At 44.6% G+C, this 22,928-nt stretch overlaps 1 protein-coding gene across 3 annotated transcripts in view; it reads right to left on the reverse strand.

Moving 5' to 3' along the window:
* The window catches only part of GCLC (glutamate-cysteine ligase catalytic subunit), a 65,494-nt gene that overhangs the window by 10,804 nt on the left and 31,762 nt on the right, over positions 1–22,928 (reverse strand). For all 3 annotated transcript variants that reach the window (XM_032764005.2, XM_032764008.2, XM_032764007.2), the window contains 9 exons: positions 20,465–20,539; positions 12,607–12,723; positions 11,393–11,531; positions 10,735–10,847; positions 9,345–9,437; positions 8,480–8,584; positions 5,528–5,609; positions 5,330–5,433; positions 5,113–5,233 (listed from right to left, as the gene is read on the reverse strand). In XM_032764005.2, the coding sequence (XP_032619896.1) occupies positions 5,113–5,233; positions 5,330–5,433; positions 5,528–5,609; positions 8,480–8,584; positions 9,345–9,437; positions 10,735–10,847; positions 11,393–11,531; positions 12,607–12,723; positions 20,465–20,539 (949 nt within the window). The remainder of the gene's footprint in view (positions 1–5,112; positions 5,234–5,329; positions 5,434–5,527; positions 5,610–8,479; positions 8,585–9,344; positions 9,438–10,734; positions 10,848–11,392; positions 11,532–12,606; positions 12,724–20,464; positions 20,540–22,928) is intronic.

Consider the following 22,928-nt stretch of genomic DNA (forward strand, 5'->3'; position numbering starts at 1 on the left):
ATGGACTGCCAGGTATTAAAATTGTATCTACTGAGCAGCGCTTGTTGGTTAGCGACACACAACTGTAGACCCCCTGCAGAGTATACCTTGCGTCCCAGTAGATCCATACGCTTAGCCTCCCACGATTTTGGGGCGGGGGCTGGCTGGCCATGGCGCTCCCTCTCGTTCACGGACTGCACGACCAGAAAGCATGGAGGAGGATGGGTGTAAAGGTATTCGTACCCTTTGGAGGGTACCATATACTTCCTCTCCACGCCTCTGGCCGTTGGAGGGATGGACGCCGGAGATTGCCAGATCGAGTCCGCTTTAGCCTGTATCGAGCGGATAAAAGGCAGGGCTACCCGCGTCGGGGCATCCGAAGACAGAATGTCCACGACAGGGTCCTCCACCTCGGGTACCTCCTCCACCTGGAGGTTGATGCTCAACGCAACACGGTGGAGCAGGTCTTGGTGGGCTCGAAGGTCGATGGGGGGCGGGCCCGAAGTTGAAGTACCCGCCACCGCCTCATCCGGCGAGGAAGAGGAGGAGAGACCGGGGACCAAAGGTTCCTCCTGTGGTTCTTGTTCCAGAGAGGGGGCCGTTTCTGGAGCGCCCTCGGGGTCCTGGGTCGCGGTTGAAATGTCGTCATCTGCTGGAGGACGACGACTGACGGTGGCCTCCGGTACCCGATGGATGGAAGCCGCAGATCGCGGCGCCGTGGTGGGATCACCTTGGGCTTGGTGGTAGGCCCAAGGCATCCAGAAGGACCACTGCGGCGGCTGTTCCATTCCCTGGGGTTCAGGGAGGAAACGGGTATGGGGGTCCACATCGCCATAGAGAGCACTGTCTGGGCGGGACGAACCTGAGGGGTGTCTCGACGGCCAAGGCGGAGCGGATAGTCCGTGAGGCTGGTACCGGACTTCACGCCGTGTTGGTGAACGGTACCGGGAGTCGTACCGGTGCGGAGACCGGGACCTACGACTAGCACGGTGCCGGGAGGTCGACCGGGACCGAGAGTAACAATGGCAGGATGGACTCCGTTGAGAGCGGTGCCGGGAGGCAGACCGTCTTGATGAGTACCGGTCCGGGGAACGGGACCTCGGGACCTTGGACCGGCGTGCCCGCGAGTACGACCGGCGCCGAGAGTAGGGATTCGGTGCCGGGACTGCGAGCGGCCGTCGTGGAAGGCGATCGGCGTATGTGAGCGGGAGCGGTGCCGGGACCTCGACCGCCGATAGCCGTGTCCTGTTGCCTGTCCGTTTGCTCCGAGTGACAATTGGTCGGAGCATTTAGCCCGGCTTCCCCATTGAAGAAAAGGACCCGCAACGGTCGGTCTTGTGGCCGGGGGTTGATGGCAGGGGAAGGGCTCAGTAAGGGCTATCAGTTCCCTCGCCGTGCAAAGGGTCTCCGGGCGTAGTGGGACAACGAGCTCGACAGGCATGCGCCGGGGAGCTGTCTTGCACCGGACTCGACGGCTCTTGCCTGGCCGGAGTCGACGGTGCTGGGATAACCGGTGCCATGGCAGATAGCGGTGCCGGCCGGCACGGTTTCCCATGCTCAAACGTGCGGTGCCCGGAACTGCAGCCGCAGGAGCCCTTTGACTCTTTCGCTTTTGGCGAAAGGGACGGCGGTGCCGGGCTGACTTCTGCGCCGGAGACTGTTGGTGCCGTGGTGTTCTGGCGGTACCGGCTGCCTCCGGTGCCGACGAAGAACTTCTGCCCGGTGCGGACTGCGGTGCGCTCGGTGCCGGAGCTGCAGGGGTCAGGGCCGGTTCCATGAGGAGCTGCTTTAAACGCGAGTCCCGCTCCTTTTTTGTCCTTGGCTTAAAAGGACTTACAGATACGGCACTTGTCCGTAAGATGGGATTCCCCAGGCACTTCAGGCAACGATCATGGGGGTCTCCCGTTGGCATCGCCGACGGCAGGCCGAGCACTGCTTGAAACCGGGAGAGCCAGGCATGAGCCCGGTTTTTCCCGGAGGGGTGAGGAGGATTAAACCTCAGCCCTCGAACTATATACAAAACTACACTAACAACTACTAGTAACTACTAAGATTAACACTGAAACTATAACTATAACTACGAACTATTAGGATTATTGCAGAACGGGTGAAACGCTAGGGGAGAGTGGAGGTCAGCTAAGCCGCACCCGCTCCACTGTTCCAACGACCGACACGGGCGGTAAGAGGGAACTGAGGAGCGGACGGGTCGGCAGGGGTATATATGCGGTGCCGCAAGGGCGCCACGCCAGGGGGCGCCTGCCGACCCGCCGGGTGTTGCTAGGGGAAAATTCTTCCGACGAACGTGCACGCGGCGCGCGCACACCTACTTGGAATGGATATGAGCAAGCACTCGAAGAAGAATTTCTAATTACCTACACGCTTCATGAGCACCACATCTGCTTCACAGTAAACTCTAGCCACATAAAAAATAATAATCCTGAACTCACTATAGACGCACATTGAAGGACATACACCAAGTACACTCCAGACACAGACACTAGAAGTCACTTATCTAGAACAATTTATGTCCTAGAAGTTTTACTTTCAAAGTTTCAGAAGTAAAATGTCAAGATATATTTATGAGCTTGCATAACAGAAACTATACCAGAACCTAAAAAATCAGAATGCATCAGTGGGCAAAGCAGACAATTTAAGGCAGCAATTGTCAAACTCTTTACATAACAGCACATTTTAATAGAGAAATTGTCTCAGAGACCAAGTGTCAAAATATCTAATCACATCTCTACAGCAATCGTGCATATTAAAAATTAAGATGACTAATATTTTTAATCTACTTTAATACAATTTAGCTGCTAGAAACAAGGAGACCTTCCAGTATGGCTCTGTCTATATTAGATATTTCCTTAGCTTTTCTACCTGTACAGTTCCATTAGTGGGAGTGCTAGGATCAACAAGCTGCTGTCACTATAAACACCGCTGTCTAACTATACCAGAGCGGGGCTAGATAACAGTGGCTAAGGTGCAAATTTTTAATCTATGCTAGTGCTCACGATGTTGCTACCTCTGGTAGAACTACACCAGTGGCAGCAATAGTAGGAAATTTAAGGAAGACTGTCTGGTGTAGACAACATTAGCAACCAGACAGCTGTGCATGGACCACAGTTCAGGAACTTCTGACCCACAGGACTCTAAGGAGGTACTGGGAACAATTAGGAAATTCCAGAGCTTGTGCCTAAAAAACTGCCCAGACATGTTAAGAGACAATGTTTTTTCTGTTATAAATTTCAATTTTTGGACAGGTGTAATATCAAACTTTCAGTGTCATTTCAGTATCAAAATCACCCAAATTCTAGAACCATAGAAACATAGGACTGGAAGGGACCAGTCATCTACTCCAGGCCCCGCACTGAGGCAGGACTAAATGTTGTCTAGACCATGCCTGACATGTATTTCTTAAAAACCTCCAGTGATGGGGATTACACAAGCTCACTAGGCAATTTGTTTCAGTGCTTAACTACACTGACAAGAAAAGTTTTTCCAACTATCTAACCTAAATCTCCCTTGGAGCAATTTAAGTCCATTGGTTCTTGTCCTGTCCTCTGTGGATAAGGAGAACAATTTATCACCCTCCTCTTTATAACAACCTTTTATGTACTTGAAGACTGTCATAAGGGTTTACTACACAAGCTGATGTTATTAGTAGCACTTCAGACTTAGAGACCAGGAGAGTGAGATGAACAGAGTTAGTTCTAATAAGGAAACAAGTAGTAGAAGTCAGCTGCTGAGTGGGTGAATGACTGATGGACGAACACCACCACCAGATCCCCCCAAAATTAGCTATTCTTAAAAAGTATAACATCTACTTGTAATATTAAATTTATAATGTAGCATTTCCAGTTCCACTGAGTCCTTATTTTCATCTTATTTTTTAAAATGCTGTTTAGCTACAAGTTGCTATAGGATTTTCAAAAATGTGGATTTTTTTTATGAGGTCCTGAGTCGAGAGATTCATCTTTCAGTAAGACTGAAAACCAGCCCTTACATTTACTACTTAGGGTGGTTTAAAAGACCAGGCGCACAAACCATGGTATTTGCACATACAGACTCTTGGTAGGTAAGTATATCTGTATATGCCTAACTTGAATAAAATGTTTAAACCTCTCCTTTTCTCACTGTGCATGGTGCACTGTAGAAGAAACAATCAATGGGCATGAAAAACCAGCCTACTGCATGTAGGCCTGGCTTGACATGAATAATTTGACATGGATGAGACCTCATTTCTTGGGAGACCAGAATAAGGAGGTGAATGGAAACAATATCTGTCCCAGCTAAGATACAGGGGAACACCCAAGGAGCCATTAACAATGGACACGGTAACAACGGTTAAGATAAGTAGGGAAAGTAAAGATGAGGTAAAAAGTACACTGTGCAAGGATACTGTGTGAACAGAGCATTCTTCACAGTAGTTGTTTCACACAAAGTCACCAATCTAAGCCCAAAAGAGGTGATGTAAATTCAATGCAATGTGTAAATATATGAAGGAAGGGGTTTGCTGTATAAAACTTTGGACACGTGGTACAGCATATACCCATCCCCTATATTTGAGTGTGATCAACTAAGTGTAGCTTTGCTGTATGCCAAATAAAGCAACCTGAGACTGGAGTCAAACTGACTTACTGGGGGAACGCAGTGGAAGACGTCTTGGGGGATCCCCAACACTGCGTATCTGAAATTTTTTTTAAAGCTATGATGAGGTAAAAATAGGGGTTTAAAGAACTTTTTTCTTTAAATAATATCCCATAAGTAGCTTTCAGGACCAAAGGACACAGGACTCCCTGCTTGTTTTATAAGACACACAAAGACAGGGCTCCATGCTCTACTGCACCATATTAATGATGAATTATGCTGCCAGCATGATTAGCAAAATTTACATGACACCAGAATCATGCAGCACTACCCCACAGACCCAAGTGTTGGTAAGGACTCATGATTCAACAGGTGCAGAAAGATAACAGAGTAATAATATTCAAAGTTGCTACAGTAGATTAAGTCCCTCTTTACATTAGAAGTTATCTAAAAGATTTGTTTAAATGTCATACAATTGGGGGGAAAAAAAACCAGGAAATTCAGTGTCAAGTTTCTTTGCATCCAACATAAAAACGTTAGTCATACCAGAGGCTCTCTTTTTAATTAACTTCAGGTAGTTCAGAATGGTGCATCTTGTGTCCACATCCACTTCCATGTTTTCGAGGTAAGAGTTTAGAATTGGGATTAAGCCAGGAAAGATACCATCCTGCAAGAAACAACACATGACCAGTATAAACTCACTTGATGTAATTTGTGAATAAGGAAAACAGTTCAGTGTTCCAAATATCAACTACCACCACACCTTTCCATTGATGATTGTGTCTATGCTCATCAGGGTGTACTCTTCTGCATCTGTCTCCTTCTCATTCCGTGCTGGGCCACATCCATCTACAACAGCATTTCCACCTTATCAAAGAAGGGGGAAAGGCAAAACAATTAACTTTGTGCATCTCTTGAACTGGTCCTTAGCAAGTAATCTGAAAGCAGTTAAGTGCAGTACCTTTACAAATATCTTTTCTGAAATAAAACTTTCCTTGCCGAACAGCATCTCGTTTCTGGGCTACCTTCATATTTTCATCAACCTAGTAAGGAAAAAATCCCAAAGATTATTTAACAGATGCTAGAAAATGGGCACTTTACCTAGCGGAGTGTTTTGGTCTTGGAAGTTCAAATTTCTAGATATATTTCTCGTTAATTTCAGTGCACTAGAGCCAGTTAAGTCCTACCTACAGACAGCAAGTTTTATTTCATTTTTCAAAGGTTAGCACTCTGCACAGAACCACAGAGCTTCCTCATTCATGAAAGTTAAGTTAACTGGTCAGTAAGTGGCATCAGTAAAATGGCACTGGCATGAACAAATTGTAATTTTAGATACAAGCTGTGTCAGCTGTAAAGTGAAAACAGGAACATGTGTTTTGTCGGGGGAGCTTCTTTTGATATTTAGGTGTAATTAAATGAGTACAGTTGGAATAAGAGGTTATGTTTTTTTTCCCCCTAAAATTGACATTTCCTGTTTCATAGTCTTCAGCTGCTGGGGCTGGAGCAGCGGCTCTGTTAGTCAACCTGCCCCCGCCTCCCGGGTATTTTTAGTAAAAGTCAGGGACCGATGATGGACTTCTGTGAATTTTTGTTTATTGCCTGCAACTTGTCTGTGACTTTTACTAAAAATACCTGTGACAAAATCTAAAAACTTTATGTATAAGCCAACTAAAATTTTGGTTGAAAATTATGAAATCTTAGCATCTGAATAGCCTCTGGGCAGATTATGCCCAAATTCTTCAATCAATATGATTATTGGGGAGTTAGTGATAGTCCACTTTCAAGCAGCTAACATTAGTGCAGCCTCTGGAAAAAGGAAGAGGATTTGCTACATTAAGTTTGTCTTCTCCTCTCTCAATGTGATGCAAAAAACTTTCAGCAAAATTAAAAGTAATATTTTAAAAAAATATTTTGGACAGTTGGAGAAAAATCTTTTGCCCTCTTACTTATTTTATGATATCTTTTACTAATCAGTTTGTGTATGTTCTGAAGGGTGTCTCATAGCTGTTTTGAAAGATTAAAAGCATTCTAGGTGGCTGAAGTATAATCCCACATGACCCAAAAGCAGAGATCAGTTCAAGATTAGCACCATAACATCCTTGTTCTTACAAGTAACAAAGACAAGTTATGAAGGTCCAGTAATTCTCTGTTGTGATGTCTACCAAATTGTTCAGATCTAGGTCTAGGTTCACTAGGTCTAGGTTCACACTGTGCATGATCTGTTTTGTAGTCGTAATTGGCTTTCATTAACTAACTAATGTTCTTGCCCATGATTTATTAGGCACTTCATGTTTTCAGTGGTGCTTTATATATTGCTGGCTTGCCTAGTACTTGTTCGTTTCTCTCTGCATAAAACTGCATACCCATGCTATTGGGTAATTTAAAATTCCAATGTTTGGTGCAAGATTTCTTTCTGCTCTTTATTTGCAAAAACTGTATCCCTGATTCCACAAAGAGAAAAAGTTTCTCCTTTCAAGTCTGAAGCGCAGACTTTAAAAAGAGAACATTTCACTTTAAAAAAAATTAAGTGCTAAAATATTAATACAAGCAATAAAATGCTAATATACATTAGGCAGGGCTGGTAGCTCCACCTCTTATTAAGGTTGCCCAAGATGTCCTATTATAAGGCCCACTATTTTTCAGTTGCGTATAATTTTAGCAAAACTGTTTGGGCTGATATTTTCCATGCGGGTGTCTGCCTCAGGATACTTTTTTATATTTTATTTTATTTTTTTTTAAGGGGTTTCAGCACTTTTAACCACTTGGCCCCAAAACCTGTCTTTAAGGGCTTGTGTTTTACATGGATCACTTATCCTTGATTCTTTATCACGGTATGTGCAGGACTTCTATTTTGGGAGGTTTATTAATATTTTCAAGGTTTATTTATTTTTTTTTAAGCATTTTTTGAGTTTTATGTAGATGTCAAAAAAATCAGGGGCAAGGGATTTTAGGGATCTCTCTTTCTATATATTATACGGTAACAAGTACTTTCTCTGTACTTCTTTAACATAATACTGTTTCCCTATCTTTATCCCTGCTTTTTAATATCGTGCTACTTGAATCTTGAGTGCAACAGCAGGGTCACATGGACCAAATAGTGCGCTTTAGAAATCACACCGCCATAGTCTGGATTACTGCTCTGTGTAGACAAACAGATATAAGTAACAATTACTGGTGTTTTTCTGGTGTTTATTGGATAAACACATTTATTTTTTCTTTTACAATTGTAGATGTTTTACCAGTGTTTATTGGTTAAAGATGAAAAGAAACAGCCCTAGATATACACAAACAAACCAGAGCGGCTAGGAGAAGAGAGCTTTCGCTGACGGGCCTCAGCTTTGGGATGAGATTTTCTCTTGGACCTAATTAGTCCCAAGACTACCGACTTTTGGAGCACATTGCAAGATGCATGTATATATTTGGGCTGCTGCAGAGTTTGGCCTGTAGGAAAAGTCAGCGTAGGGGAGAGGGGAGTTTGTCAACAGGGTGCCAATCTAATTTTGTTTTTGTATTTTACAGCAGAGGTGCCTAAAAGTCTTGGAGATGCCCCATTTTTATATAACATTAAATCAAAACTATGCATATCCCTGTTAATATTACACAGGGTATTAATGGTGCATCTGATCTTAGGAAAGACCACTACATTTTCATAGGAAAAATAATTTGCATTTATATATGCAAAGAACTCACTTGAAGATGTTTTTGTTTTGATTTTTCACCTAATCCAGCTATATTATGTGGAGTTAAACTGTATTAATCTGTATTTCACTATCAGTTCCCCACCCCCACAGATTTGATCTAGATGAAGGAGGATTCAGTGATGTAGAAATACTGTCCTTACACTTTCACTGAGAAACACTAGACTTTCTAACTAGCTTACAGAAGTAAAAATTAAATGTACAGCATCTCTCACCTTGGACAAAGGAATGAGAAAATCCAGTTTATATGACAGAATCACTCTGGTTAGCAATACCACAAACACAACATATGCAGAGTTTTCAAAGTCTGTTAACTGAACCTAGACAATAAAAAAATTGAAGTGAGTTTAGTGGAATAGGATTGATAAACAAAAGTAAACAGCTGCATAGCAAGTTTACACAGTTTGGGTCAATTTTTCAAACAAGTGTTTGCAAAATGGTACACACACTACTGCATACCCAGAGTTGGGGGCTGGATGCTCAAACTCCTAACTGAGAGTCCAAGTCAGGTGTATGCCAAAATACGCATGCACATCTGTAAACTGAACCCTCTAATACAAAACCAAAATGACAGTCCTGCACTTAAAAGGATGGCTAATCATGCAAAAGCATCTGAACCCCCATGTTATTAAAATGAAACATCTTAAAGTTTTTAAAGTGTGAATCTAGAGAACTAAGTGACAAGACACCTATAGAACACAAGCACACATGAAACAGAAGGGAATGCACCAAGATCTGTTTAGTACTGACATAAGCACAAGAGAAGCAAGGCCACCAGAAACTCAGTACAACACTAAAGCCTCGTTTACAGTTGCTTTAATATATAGGTCTGATTTTTTCCCTCTCCCTTACTCTAGTTAGTGTTCTTCACTCTGCTAATGCAAATTCCCCTGCTAGTTTCAGTCCAATATTTATTGTGCATATTTGTTTAAATGCTGTTGTCCATTTCACTTCAGAAGACTAGCAATTCAGAGGAGACAAATCACACCATAATAATAAAGGTTTTGGTGCTAGATAGCAGAATGCCTCATACTTTTCCATTTGTAATGGGATATGCTATTAAATATATTTACTCCGTACCTCCATGGGCCTAAATTCTACTCTCCATCCAATATCTGAATTCGGAGGCGGTGGTTTAAATCTCATTGTCTGCCAGTTTGTGGACTGAATATTCTGCAAGTCACAAGTAAGACATTCTGTTACAGACAAGCACATTTCCATAATGCATATAAGTAAAAACAAAACCAGATTCTCTTTTGTCTGTCAACCAAGAGATATTCAAATGACCAAGAAACACTTAAAGAGGCTTGACCTATTTAAAGGTGGAATGAAGAGTCATCACTCTAACAACATTATGCCACATTGCCCATGAAATTCAATTCTGGACTACATCTGAATAAGGCTGAGAGTGTCACAAGGTCATGGCTTTCTGGGACCACCGTGATTTCTGAAGTGGCTGGAATGGCTGACCTCCGAAGAGCTGACCATAGGGCCAGCTGCTGGGGCGGCCCTAGGGCCAGCCGCACTGGCCACTGCTGGGGTGACCCTGGTCAACTGGCCCCAGAGACTGCCAGAGCAGCAGCAGTCCTGGTGGCGGCTCTGGAGGCCTCGGAGCAGAGGGCAACTAGGGGCAGTCAGCCGCCACTGCTTGAGCGGGAGCCAGCTGTCACCTCCGGGGGCCTCCCAGAGCAGTGGCGCCCCTCCCCCCCAGGGAAGCTAAGATTTAGTTAGGGGTAGTTATAGTAAAAGTCATGGACAAGTCCTGGGCCGTGAAATTTTGTTTACTGCCTGTGATCTGTCCATTTTTTTTTTTTTTTTTTTTTACTAAAAATATCCATGACTAAGCCTTATATGAGACATTACGTACACAGATTTAGTAGGCCTTTATAACCAGTTAAAACATAACAAAACTAAAGATTCAAACTTACATTATTAGAATAGATTACGACTCTATTGCTCAACTATTTATGAAAGATATAATTTTTATCTCATATACTACACAACATGTAGTTGCTCTACATGGCATAATAAAATGAGAGAGCACCTGATATAAAGCTACTTTATAAAAGACGACATATGGCACTGACAGTTTTCCTTACCTAGTTAACCACTCTTTGTGCCTTTACAGTTTAATTTTTTCCTTGCTTATTTTCACTTATTTACTAATGGTGGTCTGTGTTTCACTAGGTTTAAAGTGAGAACTATTATTTGTCTTGAATGAGGAATTAAACATTTTCTAAGTTCATAGAAATAGGTGTTTTTGTGATATTGCACTGACACATTACATGTTGTAAAGAACTATTTGGAACATTTGAAACTAGCTACTTTTGTTCCTAGTTCCTGCCTATGCTGCTAAATTTTGCCAATATTCTTAGCCAAAAGTACTCAGCACTACATGATTAAGCAGTAAAATAGTGAGTATGCAATTATAATCACACAGTCATTAAACTGGTATGAAACATGATACAACCTCAAAATGATCAGATTCATTTGCATCATCTAGATGTATTTTCTCTTCAAACAAAGTCAACGGGTCTCGAATAAATAAGTGTGCAATATGTTGTGCCAAAAGATGATCAATGCCTATGAACAAAAATTCAAAGATCAAATTCACCAACAGACACCAGAGATAGTAAAGTAGACCTTATTAAATGCCACGATGACTCAAGAGCCAGGAAACGCCATACTGCTCGAGGCTACCTCAACCAAGCACATCCTAAGGTGAAATAAAAGTGATCACCACAAAAATACATAAGATGATTAAAAAGAATAGGAAGATATACTATTCTATGGTTGGAAGCACCAGCTGATGATCGGTATAGCTGCCATTCTTCCTCTGCTTTCTCTCTTCCATCTCAGTCTCCTGTTGACTTTGATAAGTTTTGCTTGATCCAGAAGGACAAAATATTAATGCCTCTTAAGAAGTCAAACGCTCAGTTTGGAAGTTGAGGTACATTTCTCATTGCAGACCAATGACATTACCTCTAGGTCAGACTACCGCATGCTTAATGAGTGCACATCTCCACTGAGAGTGCATAGTCAATACAAAAGTATGGTAGATTAAAAAAAAGCTGAAGAAAACTACAAGCATAAGACTAAACTGACTCACAATGAGTGAAAACACTTACCTTCCTTTACTAGGTGCTCGTAGATTTCTGTATCTATTGTCAAATCAATGTCATTGTATTTTTCACCACATTCAGATAGATAACTGTCTATGGAATCATATCTGGATTTACTGATTCTATAATGGTTGTTCTTCAGTGGCTATATAATTTAAAAATAGAATATTTTAAGAGCTTGTAAACAATGTTGCCTTACTAATTACACTATTCTTGGAGAACTGTTAAACAGAAGTTGCTTTTAAACAATCTAACTTAAAGTTATTAAAATAAATTCATAGGTCTTCAAAAATAAGGAAAATCATAGTGGGCAGGTACATTGAGAAGTTCCATAAAAGAAGAATCTTATGGAGTTTAAGTACATTTAGCAGTTTAAAGGGTATATAATTAACAAGCTTAATGAAAAGTAATTATCAGTAAAAACCCAACTTTGTTTCCTCATTTATGATAATTTGAATAAAGGTCACTTCACTATATTGACTATCCTATCCTAACAGTTTAAAAGGAATTCATCTGGATAACATGGCACATTTCAAAATGGGTGGCTTGCCAAAAAAGTATACTGTGACATCATGGTTATATTAGTATTGATAAAAACAAATACACTTGTCAGAATACTAGACAGAATTTTCTACTGGAACATTCTTATAAGTTTAGATTTTTTTAAAAAAAATTGTAATACCCTAGATGGTCTCTGCTGTCCGTTCTCTGTAAAAGAAGTTCTATACGTTCAAGTTGGTCCTGCCTCAATGCAGGTGGCTGGACTTTACCTCTTGAGCCCTACATTTCTATGATTCTAAGTTCTGGTGACCATATGCTTTAGCATTGCTGCCATGGTTTACAGTCTTATCAGAGACCATCTACAAAAGTACACATGTAATACAGGGCTACCATATACACACTTTTTTAAACAAATCACCTTTTGGGTTGAGGCAAAGAAAGGGAAGCTGAAGCACCAAATGAAGAACTTCCCAGGAAATTGTGAATGAGTGAAAGTGGAGTTTAAAAGGAATTCTATACTCTGCTATAACATTTGCTACTGTGGATGCTATAATAATAATTAGGGTGAAAGTTACACCTTCAGAATCATGTGCCACGAAGACTACAATCTCTCTCCACTAAGTACTCAAGCTGTGATATTCAAAGAATATTTGAACTTGTATAATTAAAATAACCAGAAAATTGTTTAACTTTTACTCTTTAAACTAATATTCACTTGCCTCCAATCCTCTCTCCTCTCGTGTACGGTCATCTACTGATGCAGATATTACTCCCCACCGACAATCAATATCCGACACGTAGCCTCTGTAGAATGGAGCTGCAGCACTTAATGCCATCTAAAATAGAATCAAGTCACGCATGAGAAAACGAGACAAAACAAATGAACATCACTAACACAATGTAACAAACTGTTACTCACCTTCTTGTAACAGTTGTTCGAGATGTGTTGTTCAGATCCATTCCAAATCAGGTGTGCACACACTGGATGCATGGTCGTCACAGTTTTTTTCCCTTCGCAGCTCCTGTAGGGTTTACTGGGGAGCCCCCTGGAGTAGCACCTTCCTGGCGCTGGATATAGTACCCTGCTGACACAATCCCCCTTCAGTTCCTTCTTGCCAGCTTCTCTGACAGAGGGGAAGGACGGTGGGGCACTGAAATGGATGTGAACACCACATCTCAAAGAGCATCACTTACGAGAAGGTGAGTAACCACTTTTTCTTCAAGTGCTTCTTCACATCGATTCCAATCGGGTGACTCCCAAGCTCTCCCCTGGAGGTGGAGTCAGAGTTAAGGAACCCCTGACTGGAAAACCGCTCTGCCGAAAGCTACATCCCCTTTGGCATGCTGGATGGTGGCATAGTGAATGTTAAACGTATGCACGGAAGACCAGGTTGCCACTCTGCAGATCTCCTGGAAGGGCACCTGGGCCAGAAAGGTGTCTGACGAGGCTTGTGCTCTTGTCGAGTGGGCTGTAATAGCTGGGGCTGGGACCTTAGCCAGCTTGTAGCAGGTACAGATGCAGTCCATGATCCAGGAAGAAATGCGTCGTGAAGAGGTTGGAAGCCCTTTCATCTAGTCTGCCTCTGCCAAAACAGTTGGTTCGATTTCCTGAAAAGCACTGTGCGTTCAATACAGAATGCTAGTGTGTGCTGGACACCCAGTGATTGAAGCCTCTGCGCCTGCGCACTAGCATGAGGCTTGGGATAGAAAACTGGCAGAAAGATGTCTTGGCTAATGTGCAATTGGGACACCACTTTAGGCAGGAAGGTTGGATGAGGCCTGAGTTGTACTTTGTCCTTATGGAAGGCCATGTAGCGCTTTTAGCTTGGACACTCTCCCGGCTGATGTGATGGCAACCAGAAATGCCACCTTCCATGAGAGATACAGAAGGCAGCATGTTTTCAGTAGTTCAAAAGGGGCTCCCATTAGCCAGGAGAGGACCAGATTGAGATCTCAAGCAGGTACAGGTGGTCGCAAATGTGGATATAGCCTTTCCATGCCCTTCAGGAAACGCCCTACCATGGGGCTGGTCAACACAGAGCGCACCAGCTCTCCCAGGCGGAACACTAAGATAGCCGTGAGGTGTACCCTGATGGACAATCCTGCCAATCCCTGCTGCTTTAGATGCAGTAGATACTCCAGGAGGAGTGGTATAGATGCCTGAAGTTCGTGCCGCAGCTCACACCAGCACAAGAACCTTTTCCACTAGGTTAGGTAACTGGCCTGGGTGGACGGTTTCCTGCTACCAAGCAGCATCTTCCCCACCAATTCCAAGCACTGGAGTTCTCTTGCGTTTAACCATGAAGCTTTCAAGCCATGAGACAGAGGGACTGGAGGTCTGAGTGAAGGTGGTGACCGTGGTTTGTGTGTTCAGATCGGTGTAGAGCAGCAGTGCTATCGGGGTGTCTGCTGATAGCTCCAGAAGTGTGGTTTACCAATGTTGGCATGGCCACGCTGGGGCCAGCAGAATTCCCTTCGCTTTGTCTCTGTGGATCTTGAGCAGCACCTTGCGGATGAGTGGAGCTGGTGGAAAGGCACACGTGAGATGGCCTCCCCAGGGTAGCATGAACGCATCTGAGGTGGAGCCTGGACCTTGTTTTTGGAAAAAGCAGAACACTGGACACTTTCTGTTGCTCCTGGTCAACCTGGGGAAACCTCCACTTTTGGAAGATGGAATGTATGACGTCCGAATGGATGGATCATTTGTGGTTGCAAAACAACCTGCTGTGGTGGTCTGCAAGCTCGTTTTGAACTCCTGGGAGATAAGACATCTCCAGGTGAATGGAGTGGGCTATACAAAAATTCCCAAAGTTGGAGAGCTTTCTGACATAGATGGGAGGAGTGGGCTTTGCCCTGCTTATGTATAACATGGCGGTGGTGTTGTCGGTCATCACCACTACGCACTGGCCCTGCATTCTGGACTGGAAGGTCTGGCAAGCTAGTCGCACAGCTCTGAGCTTCTTGATGTTGATGTGGAACAAGAGCTCAGTCTGCGACCACAGACCCTGTGTCTGGAGATCTCCTAGGTGGGCCCCCACAACCCAGAGCTGACATGTGGATATAGCCTTTCCATGCCCTTCAGGAAATGCCCTACCATGGGGCTGGTCAACACAGAGTGCCCCAGCTCTCCCAGGCGGAACACTAAGATAGCCGTGAGGTGTACCCTGATGGACAATCCTGCCAATCCCTGCTGCTTTAGATGCAGTAGATACTCCAGGAGGAGTGGTATAGATGCCTGAAGTTCGTGCCGCAGCTCACACCAGCACAAGAACCTTTTCCACTGGGTTAGGTAAGTGGCCTGGGTGGACGGTTTCATGGAGCGTTGAGGGGTGTTGAAGGTGATTCCTTTGTGGACTGTGCAAGGGTCTAGCCACAACGGAGGGATTCGAGAACTCACTCCAGCACTGTTACTACCAAGTCCAAGTTGTCTTGTCCTGGGTGATAGGTTGACGCAAGCGACGCTGGAGCGGTCTGAGCCTCAGCCTGGCATGCCTGACCATGTAGGTGCAGGCTGGCAGCTGAGGAGACTCAGGCATCCCCTTGCAGTTGTGGTGAGGTATCACCTAAGCGTCTGGATGATATCTGTGATTGCTTGGAATTGGGACTCTGGCAGGACTGCTCTCGCCTGTACCGAGTCCAGCACCACCCCAACAAATTCTATTCTTTGGGTCAATGATGGCATCAACTTGTTCATGTTGAGGAGTCCTAGTCTGTTGAAGGTGGCTCTGACTAACCGGACTTGAGACTCCACCTTCTCCCTGGAGCATCCCTGCAGCAGCCAGTCATTGAGCTAGAAATACACCTGTGAAGAAAGGCTGCGACCACCAACACGCATTTGGTGAACACTTGAGGAACCATGACAGACCAGATGGGAGCACCATGAACTGATAGTATTTGTGGTCGACCACAAACTACAGGAAATGTCTGAGAGCTGGACGAATGGCAATGTGAAAGTATGCATCTTTCATGTTGAGGGTGGCGTACCAGACTCCCTTGCCCTTTAGCTCCTGAGGAACCTCCTCCATTGCCCCTATAGCGAGGAGTGATTGCACCTCCTGGATAAGAAGCTGCTTGTGAGAAGGATCCCTGAAGAGGGACAGGGAAGGGGGGTAGGAGGGTGGGAAGGAGCAAAACTGGAGAGAATATCCCACTTCTACCGTGCGAAGCACCCAGCGGTCCAATGTTATTTATGACCAAGCATGGTAGAAGTGTGACAGACCATTCATGAAGCACAGGGAAGGATCTGACATCACGGCAGGGAAACCGGTCCTCAGAAGTCCCTTCAAAACTGTTGTTTGGAGCCCTACGATGGCTTGGTTGGGCCCTGTCCCTGTCCTGAAGACAGGTTTGAAGACTTGAGCCTGTTATTTCTGCCCCTATGGTGGTAGAAGCCTTGGGCAGGGCTGGTACTGCCTCTGCTGCTGCAGCTGAGGTTTGAAATGCTTGCATTGGGTAGCCAGCATGTTCATCCCCAGCGACTTCATAGTTGCCTTGGAGTCTTTCAGGCTGTGCAGCTTTGAGTCAGTCTGGTTCAAGAACAGCTCTGCGGACTCAAAGGAAAGGTTCTGCAAGGTCTGTTGGACTTCAGGACATAATCTGGACAATTGGAGCCAGGAAGTTCTTCTCATTACCACCTGCGAGGAGAGAGTATGGGCAGCTGAATTAGCCTCATGAAGGGAGGCCCACAGGGAGGTCCTCACTACTGCCTTTCCCTCCTCAACTATGGCGGAAAATTCTGCCCTTGACTCCGTCAGAAACAACTCCTTATACTTGGACATAGAAGTTCAAGAATTAAAGTTGTACCTGCTGAGGACAGCCTGCTGGTTGGCTAGCCTCAGCTGGAGGCCCCGTGCGGCATAGATCTTCCTGCCAAAGAGGTCCATGTGTTCAGCCTCCTTAGACTTGGAGGCTAGTGCCTGTTGCCCCGACGGTCCTTTTCGTTTACTGCCGAGACCACCAGGGAGCAAGGGTGTGGGTGCAAGAAGAGGTACACATAGCCCTGAAAGGCAAAGTATTTCCTCTCTACGCACCTGGTGGTGGGCAGAGTAGAGACTAGAGTCTGGTACAGGGTGTTGTTAGCGTTTTGGATGGTCTTTACAGTGGTAGCGTCACCCAGGAAGGACCTCCTGGGGCCAAAATGTCTATCATAGGGTCCTCTGTCTCAACCACTTCCTCTGCCTGCAGGTCCATGTTGGGGGCAATGCAATGGAGCAGGTCTTGGTGTGCCCTGTGGTCAACAGGCGGGGGCCCTGAAGCTGATGCTCCTGCTACTGCCTCATGAGTGAGGAAGATGAGGTGGCAAGTGGTGGTACAGTGTTCTCCTGGCCCTTGAGCTGCCTGGGTTGCTCCTGGAGTATACCAGGCTCTGCTACTGGCTCAGTCAGGGCGGCTGTCTCGTGGGCTAGTGGCAGGTCCTGAGCTGGTTCCGATCCCACCTCTGGAGTCTGAGGGGGCGGCTTGGAGAGGGCAGCTTCAGCTCCCTGAGGGGCAGGTCTATCTCTAGGTGACTGGGAATAGCGGAGGTCACAGACCTAGATACTCTGGACGGGGTACACTGGGCCTGATAGTTAGCCCAGTGGGTCCAAAAGGGCCACTGAAGGGGGGGATGCCACTGTGGCTGCCAGGCCGCACGCACATCCCTTTGGCATCTGTCCAACTTGTTCACCTGTGGCTCAAATAATACGAGTCTGTGTCAGACTCTAAAGAGCCTGAGAGTGAGGACCACAGTGGTGCTCAAGCCTCATGTGCTGGCCACCGGTGCTGAGTGGAAGATGCAAGGAACCAATGCCACAACAATCTTGTTGAGAATTGGCACCAATGGTCTGATGATGGGGACTGGTGCCAGTGATCACCTGCTGGGCTCCAGTGCTGCTTGCTGGTGCCAATCTTAAAAAGGTGTTGTGGACTGATGCCAATCCATCCTCGGTACAGGGGAGATAGATCACCGTGTTCCCAGTGCTGGGCATGTTCCCGCTGGACTCTGTGTCGTCGCAGCGACTGGGATTGGGAACAGTGCCAAGTGCAGTGCCGATCCGATGACTGAGAGTGCCGCATCATGGCGGGCTTGCCTTCGGATGGTACTGGTCTTGATGATACCGGAGGTTTGTCCCTAATAACTGGAGGCTGAGCTACAGTTGTCTCTAGATCTCTTGCTGTTTCAAATGTGTCTGGGGTGGATGGTGGTTCCAAGATCTCCACTTGGCACCGTCTTGCTGGAGAGTCGCTATGTGCCGGAGTTGACGGCGCCTTCTGGGGTGCCAGAGTTGACAGCACCAACTCTTGCTATCTCAGGTGCAGCAAAGCATCCCCTGGCAGTCCCGCAGATCTCCGAGGAGAGCGCCCTCTCTGTCTTTTTATGCCACCTGCAGGGCACTGGGGAAGTAGACCAGCGCTAGGCTGCTGTTCCCTGTTGTGGTGCCGGGGATCACTGGTGCTGAGGGTCTCTTGCACTAGAGTCCTTCCTCAGCCCAGAGTCGTGAACCGATGCCGGAATGCTCCACACCAAAGTGCTTGGGCCCAAGCCTTGGTGGTCTGAAGCTGCTGGATGAAGTGAGGATTCCATGAGCAGCTGCTTCAGACGGAAACTCCACTCTTTTTTTGTTCTAGGTTTAAAAGTACTGCAGATTTTGCAGCGCTCAGTCTGATGCACCTCCCCCAGACACCTCAGGCAAGTGTCATGGGGGTCACTATTCGGCATGGGCTTGTGGCATTCACTGCAAGACTTAAAGCCTTGGGCTCACAGCATGTCCTGGAGCTCAAGAAGGCATGAGGGGATAGGGAAGATCCCGCTCACGAACACCTATAACAATACTAACAACTACTAAACTAGAAAACAAGAAGAACTAGACTAGGTAACTAAACTAAGGGAGCACTTGCAAAGCAAGGGAGGAGTTGCAGTTCCAACAGCCGCCCCGGCTGGTAAGAAGGAACTGAAGCAGGATCAGGTTGACAGGGTCATATATTGAGCACTATGAAGGCACCACTCCAGGGGGCACCACAGCTGACCCGACGGGAGCTGCTAAGGGAAAAACTTTTGATGACTGTGCATGTGGCGCATGCACACCTGATTGAAATCGATGTGAACAAGCACTCGAACTGTACAGAAAGTTTATTTTGAACTCCTGCATACATATGCCTATAAAAAAAAAAAAATGTATTATGTACTCAGAGCCCAAACTATTATTGGGGGCAAGAGTGGGAGTGATTTTTTTGTTCACCCCCATGCTGTTGCTATACCAACTCTCTGTTGATGCAGGACAAAACATTTCTTCTTCGGAAGCCATTGCCATTAACCAACCACATAGAAAGGAGGGTTATTTACCTAGTAGCTGATGTTCTCCAAATATATTGCCTCTGTAGATCCACATTTAAGGAGTACACAATGTGAGACCTGCAGAGAATTTCGTAATGGACAAAAAAATTTTTTGATACCATACTTCCACTCCTGCCAGAAAACTTAATTTGACCAACATTTTATCTCGTTAAACTCAATGACCAGTTATTACTAAGTAATTATTAGTTCATTTAGCCTACTCCAGCTGTATCTGTAAGTCCAAGCTGGTAGTTGGAGCCTATAATTAAGGTTGCCTAACACTCCCCATTACAAGACACTGTTTTCAGTCATTTATACAAATCTTACCAGAATTAAGCCATCTGGACTGAAAATTTTCATGCAGGGTTTCTGCCTCAAGCTAAATTCTTTTGGAAAGTTTCAGCAAAAACAGTTCAGCCATTTCCACGAAAAAAGTAAGGGAAAAATACATTTCACACATGTTGAAAAATTCTTACAACTGTTTCATTGAGAAAGTCTAGTGCTTCCTTGCTTTGGAGTGGGACCTGAAATTTGGCAGGTGCATTGCCCTAATGTCAAGAATGTGCTTTTTGCCAACCCTGTGAAAAATTGTTCATTACTTGTCCAAGTTATGCCTTCGGGAATAAATCAGTTTACCTAACAGCCTTTCAAAACAGGCTGCCAGATTCACATTTGAAAATGGAACAAAAGCTCCTAACATTTTGAAAAGGTTACTTATAAACTTTGCCCTTCATCACTCCCCCATTTGCTTTTACTGTTACCTTCTCATCATGTCATGCCTAAATTGAGACTGTAAGCTCTATGGAAAGGAGCCTTGCCTTTTGTTTATTTGCTATAAAATAAAGCCTGATTATTTCAGTTTACTTTTTTAAAAAAAAGTATATCCTGTACATGTTACAAGATTATATGAAAGCATAGACATTTACGGTTTGGTAAAAGTTACTCAAAAAAAACAAAAATAATTTAATTGACATGACTACTGCAGCCAAACTGTTGTAATTTCTGCCTACTAGTAGAATAAGGCACACATGTACTATGGCAAACGGCACATTAGTATATCTGGGAAAAAAACTACTGTTACTGTACAACCACCTAGTGTAGCACTTTCCATATTTTCAGAACACTGGCAGAAAAGATTACCTGATGCACTAATTTATTCAGGTTTGTAACTAAAAAGATAGAAAGGTCTTTTTTATAGGACATTTTAAGCTTTATGTTTTTTGTACAGTAAACAGAACTTTATCACCAAACCTGCTATTACTCACCACAATAGGACAGATGGTGGCTAGCTGATCATAAAGGCATCTTGCTTCGGAAATGCTGCAAGCCTGGAATGTTACCTGTTAGAAGAAGTAGGATTACTACACAAAAGCAAGTCCGCAGGCTCTAGACCATCTATTGGAACCAGCGGTATTCTGAAAGTCACTTCCACTGTCTATTTTAATTTGTCCAGGGACTGAGGATCTTTGCTCCCAGTGTTTCCAGTAGCAACCATGTCTCAAACTTCAACACTTCGATGTTCATTAAAGATTTTAAGTTGCATTACAAGGGCACTCAGATGCTGGGGCTGTATCTAAAATGTCTGCCAGGACCAAAAGAAACTGAAGAATAACACCGCTAATGAACATGAGCTGCTAATACACCCGTTAAGCAGCATTCCAGAAGCCAGCTCCCTCAAAGAAACACAGTCAGAAAGGATTACAAGGCGTAGCATTTATTTGACATTACAGGAAAATATGTTTTTAAAGAATCCTTTAATCCAAGATCCTTTTGTGAGCTCCAGCCTAATTATAGGTTATTGTAAAACTGGGGGGAAATGTAAGTGGTTTGGTGTAATTTAAAGTTCCTGTAAAAATATACATTAGCCTGTATTAGAGAGGGAGACCAAAACACAAATTGCAAGATGATAGCAAACTACATATCTTTTATAGTGCATGGTAGCAGGGTCCCTGTGGCCATTTAGTGCATGGAAGGCTAGCGTGCTATAGATTCACAGCCCTACTGGCTGTGCATTATGTCTTCATGTAGACAAACCCTGAGTTAATTCCTCCTGTTTCTCCACTTTAAACTTTGTGACATTACAAAAACAGGAACCATCCCCAAGATAATTGTACTCTGTGTCACCACTTGAACTCAGGTAGCAGAGATTCTCTCCTCTAGCGCAGCAGAGAGGAGAAAATGGGATCCAGCTGGGGCAACCCCTCCCCCAACACTCCATTAGACCTAGAACTGTGTAGGCAAGACCACCTCAACACTCTGGGGACACTAGCACATAGGAGGTACTTCCCCCATGTGGGCCTGGGAGAAAAACTGCAGAGAGGCCACCAGAAACTCCAGTTGGCCAGGGCAGAAGCAGCTAAAGCAGGGACCTTTGGGCAACGGGGAGAAGTTTCTACAGTTTTGACTGGACTACTTCTGCCCTGTGCTGACTGGCTGTTTGCTTCAACCCTCCCATTCCCCCTTCCATACAGTCTCTCCACCTCAGCTTCATTCTACACCTGCCCCTTTTACCTTCTTCCCCCTCTCCCGCCGCTCACCTTCCCATTTAACTTATCCCCTCCCCTAAAAAGCCCCTAACCCTTCAATAAAAATTGTGAAATCAACTTGACATTTGCTGCCACCACACTGTTCTCTCTGCTTGTATGTTATATCCTTTCCCCAACCCCACGCCTACCTTGTCTATTTAGATAGTGAACTATTTAGAGCAGGGACAGTCTACTACTCTGTTTGTACAATGCCTAACACAACTGGGCCCCACTCCTTGTTGGTCCTTAGGCGCTATCACAACAAATATTATTAATTGCAACGTTACAAGGTTGCCAGTTTTCCCCCTGAAGAAATTACAATGGAAACTGTATAAAATATAGACACCTTCCCCACAATCCCATGATCTCTACTACACATTTCCCTTCAAGAAACTGTAAAATAAACTTTGAAAGGTTTGACAGCCTCTTTCAAAAGAAGCGTTTGGCACTGGAACAAGACATACATGTTAGTTTTATTCCTGCCTCTTATTTTTTAAGAGGAGCACTCAGTGGGATCTTCCCTAGGTTACATTTGCTTGCAACCAATTTAACAGATATGGAAGTAGGATTGAATAAATTAAACTAAAGTGATTTAAATAATTTTAAGCAAAGGAGTATCTGTAGTTAGTGAATAGAACTGATTTGTTTCTGGTCACCATGTCCTTCACGATATTAGACTTAGTAGATCTCACCCTTTCACACCTAGTTTTTATTCATAGATTGGAAGAGGGGGAAAACCCCCCCAACTTTCCTGCATTTTCAACTCCCAATTGGTTTGTTAACTTTGAATGAACTAGTCATTGAACTAAACTAGCTGAAGGGTATGTCTACACATCAAAGAAAAACCCACAGCTTGCACGTGCCAGCCAGCTTGGTCTGCAGGAATGTTTCATTACTGTGTAGCCTTCCGGGGTAAGTCTACACAGCAATGAAACATCCCCACAGACTGAGACCCGCAAGCTCAAGTCGGCTGGCACTGGCCAGCCACAGGTTTTTCTTTGCTGTGTGGACCTACCTGAATAAATTGAAATGAAGAAATTCTCTTTTCATAGACTTAAGGTCAGAAGGGACCATTATGATCATCTAATCTGACCTCCTGCACAATGCAGGCCACAGAATCTCACCCATCCACTCCTGTAACAAACCCCTAACCTATGTCTGAGTTACTGAAGTCCTCAAATCGTGGTTTAAAGACCTCAAGGTG

The sequence above is a fragment of the Chelonoidis abingdonii genome, chromosome 3 (assembly GCF_003597395.2).
Source record: "Chelonoidis abingdonii isolate Lonesome George chromosome 3, CheloAbing_2.0, whole genome shotgun sequence".
Classification (NCBI taxonomy): Eukaryota; Metazoa; Chordata; order Testudines; family Testudinidae; genus Chelonoidis; species Chelonoidis abingdonii.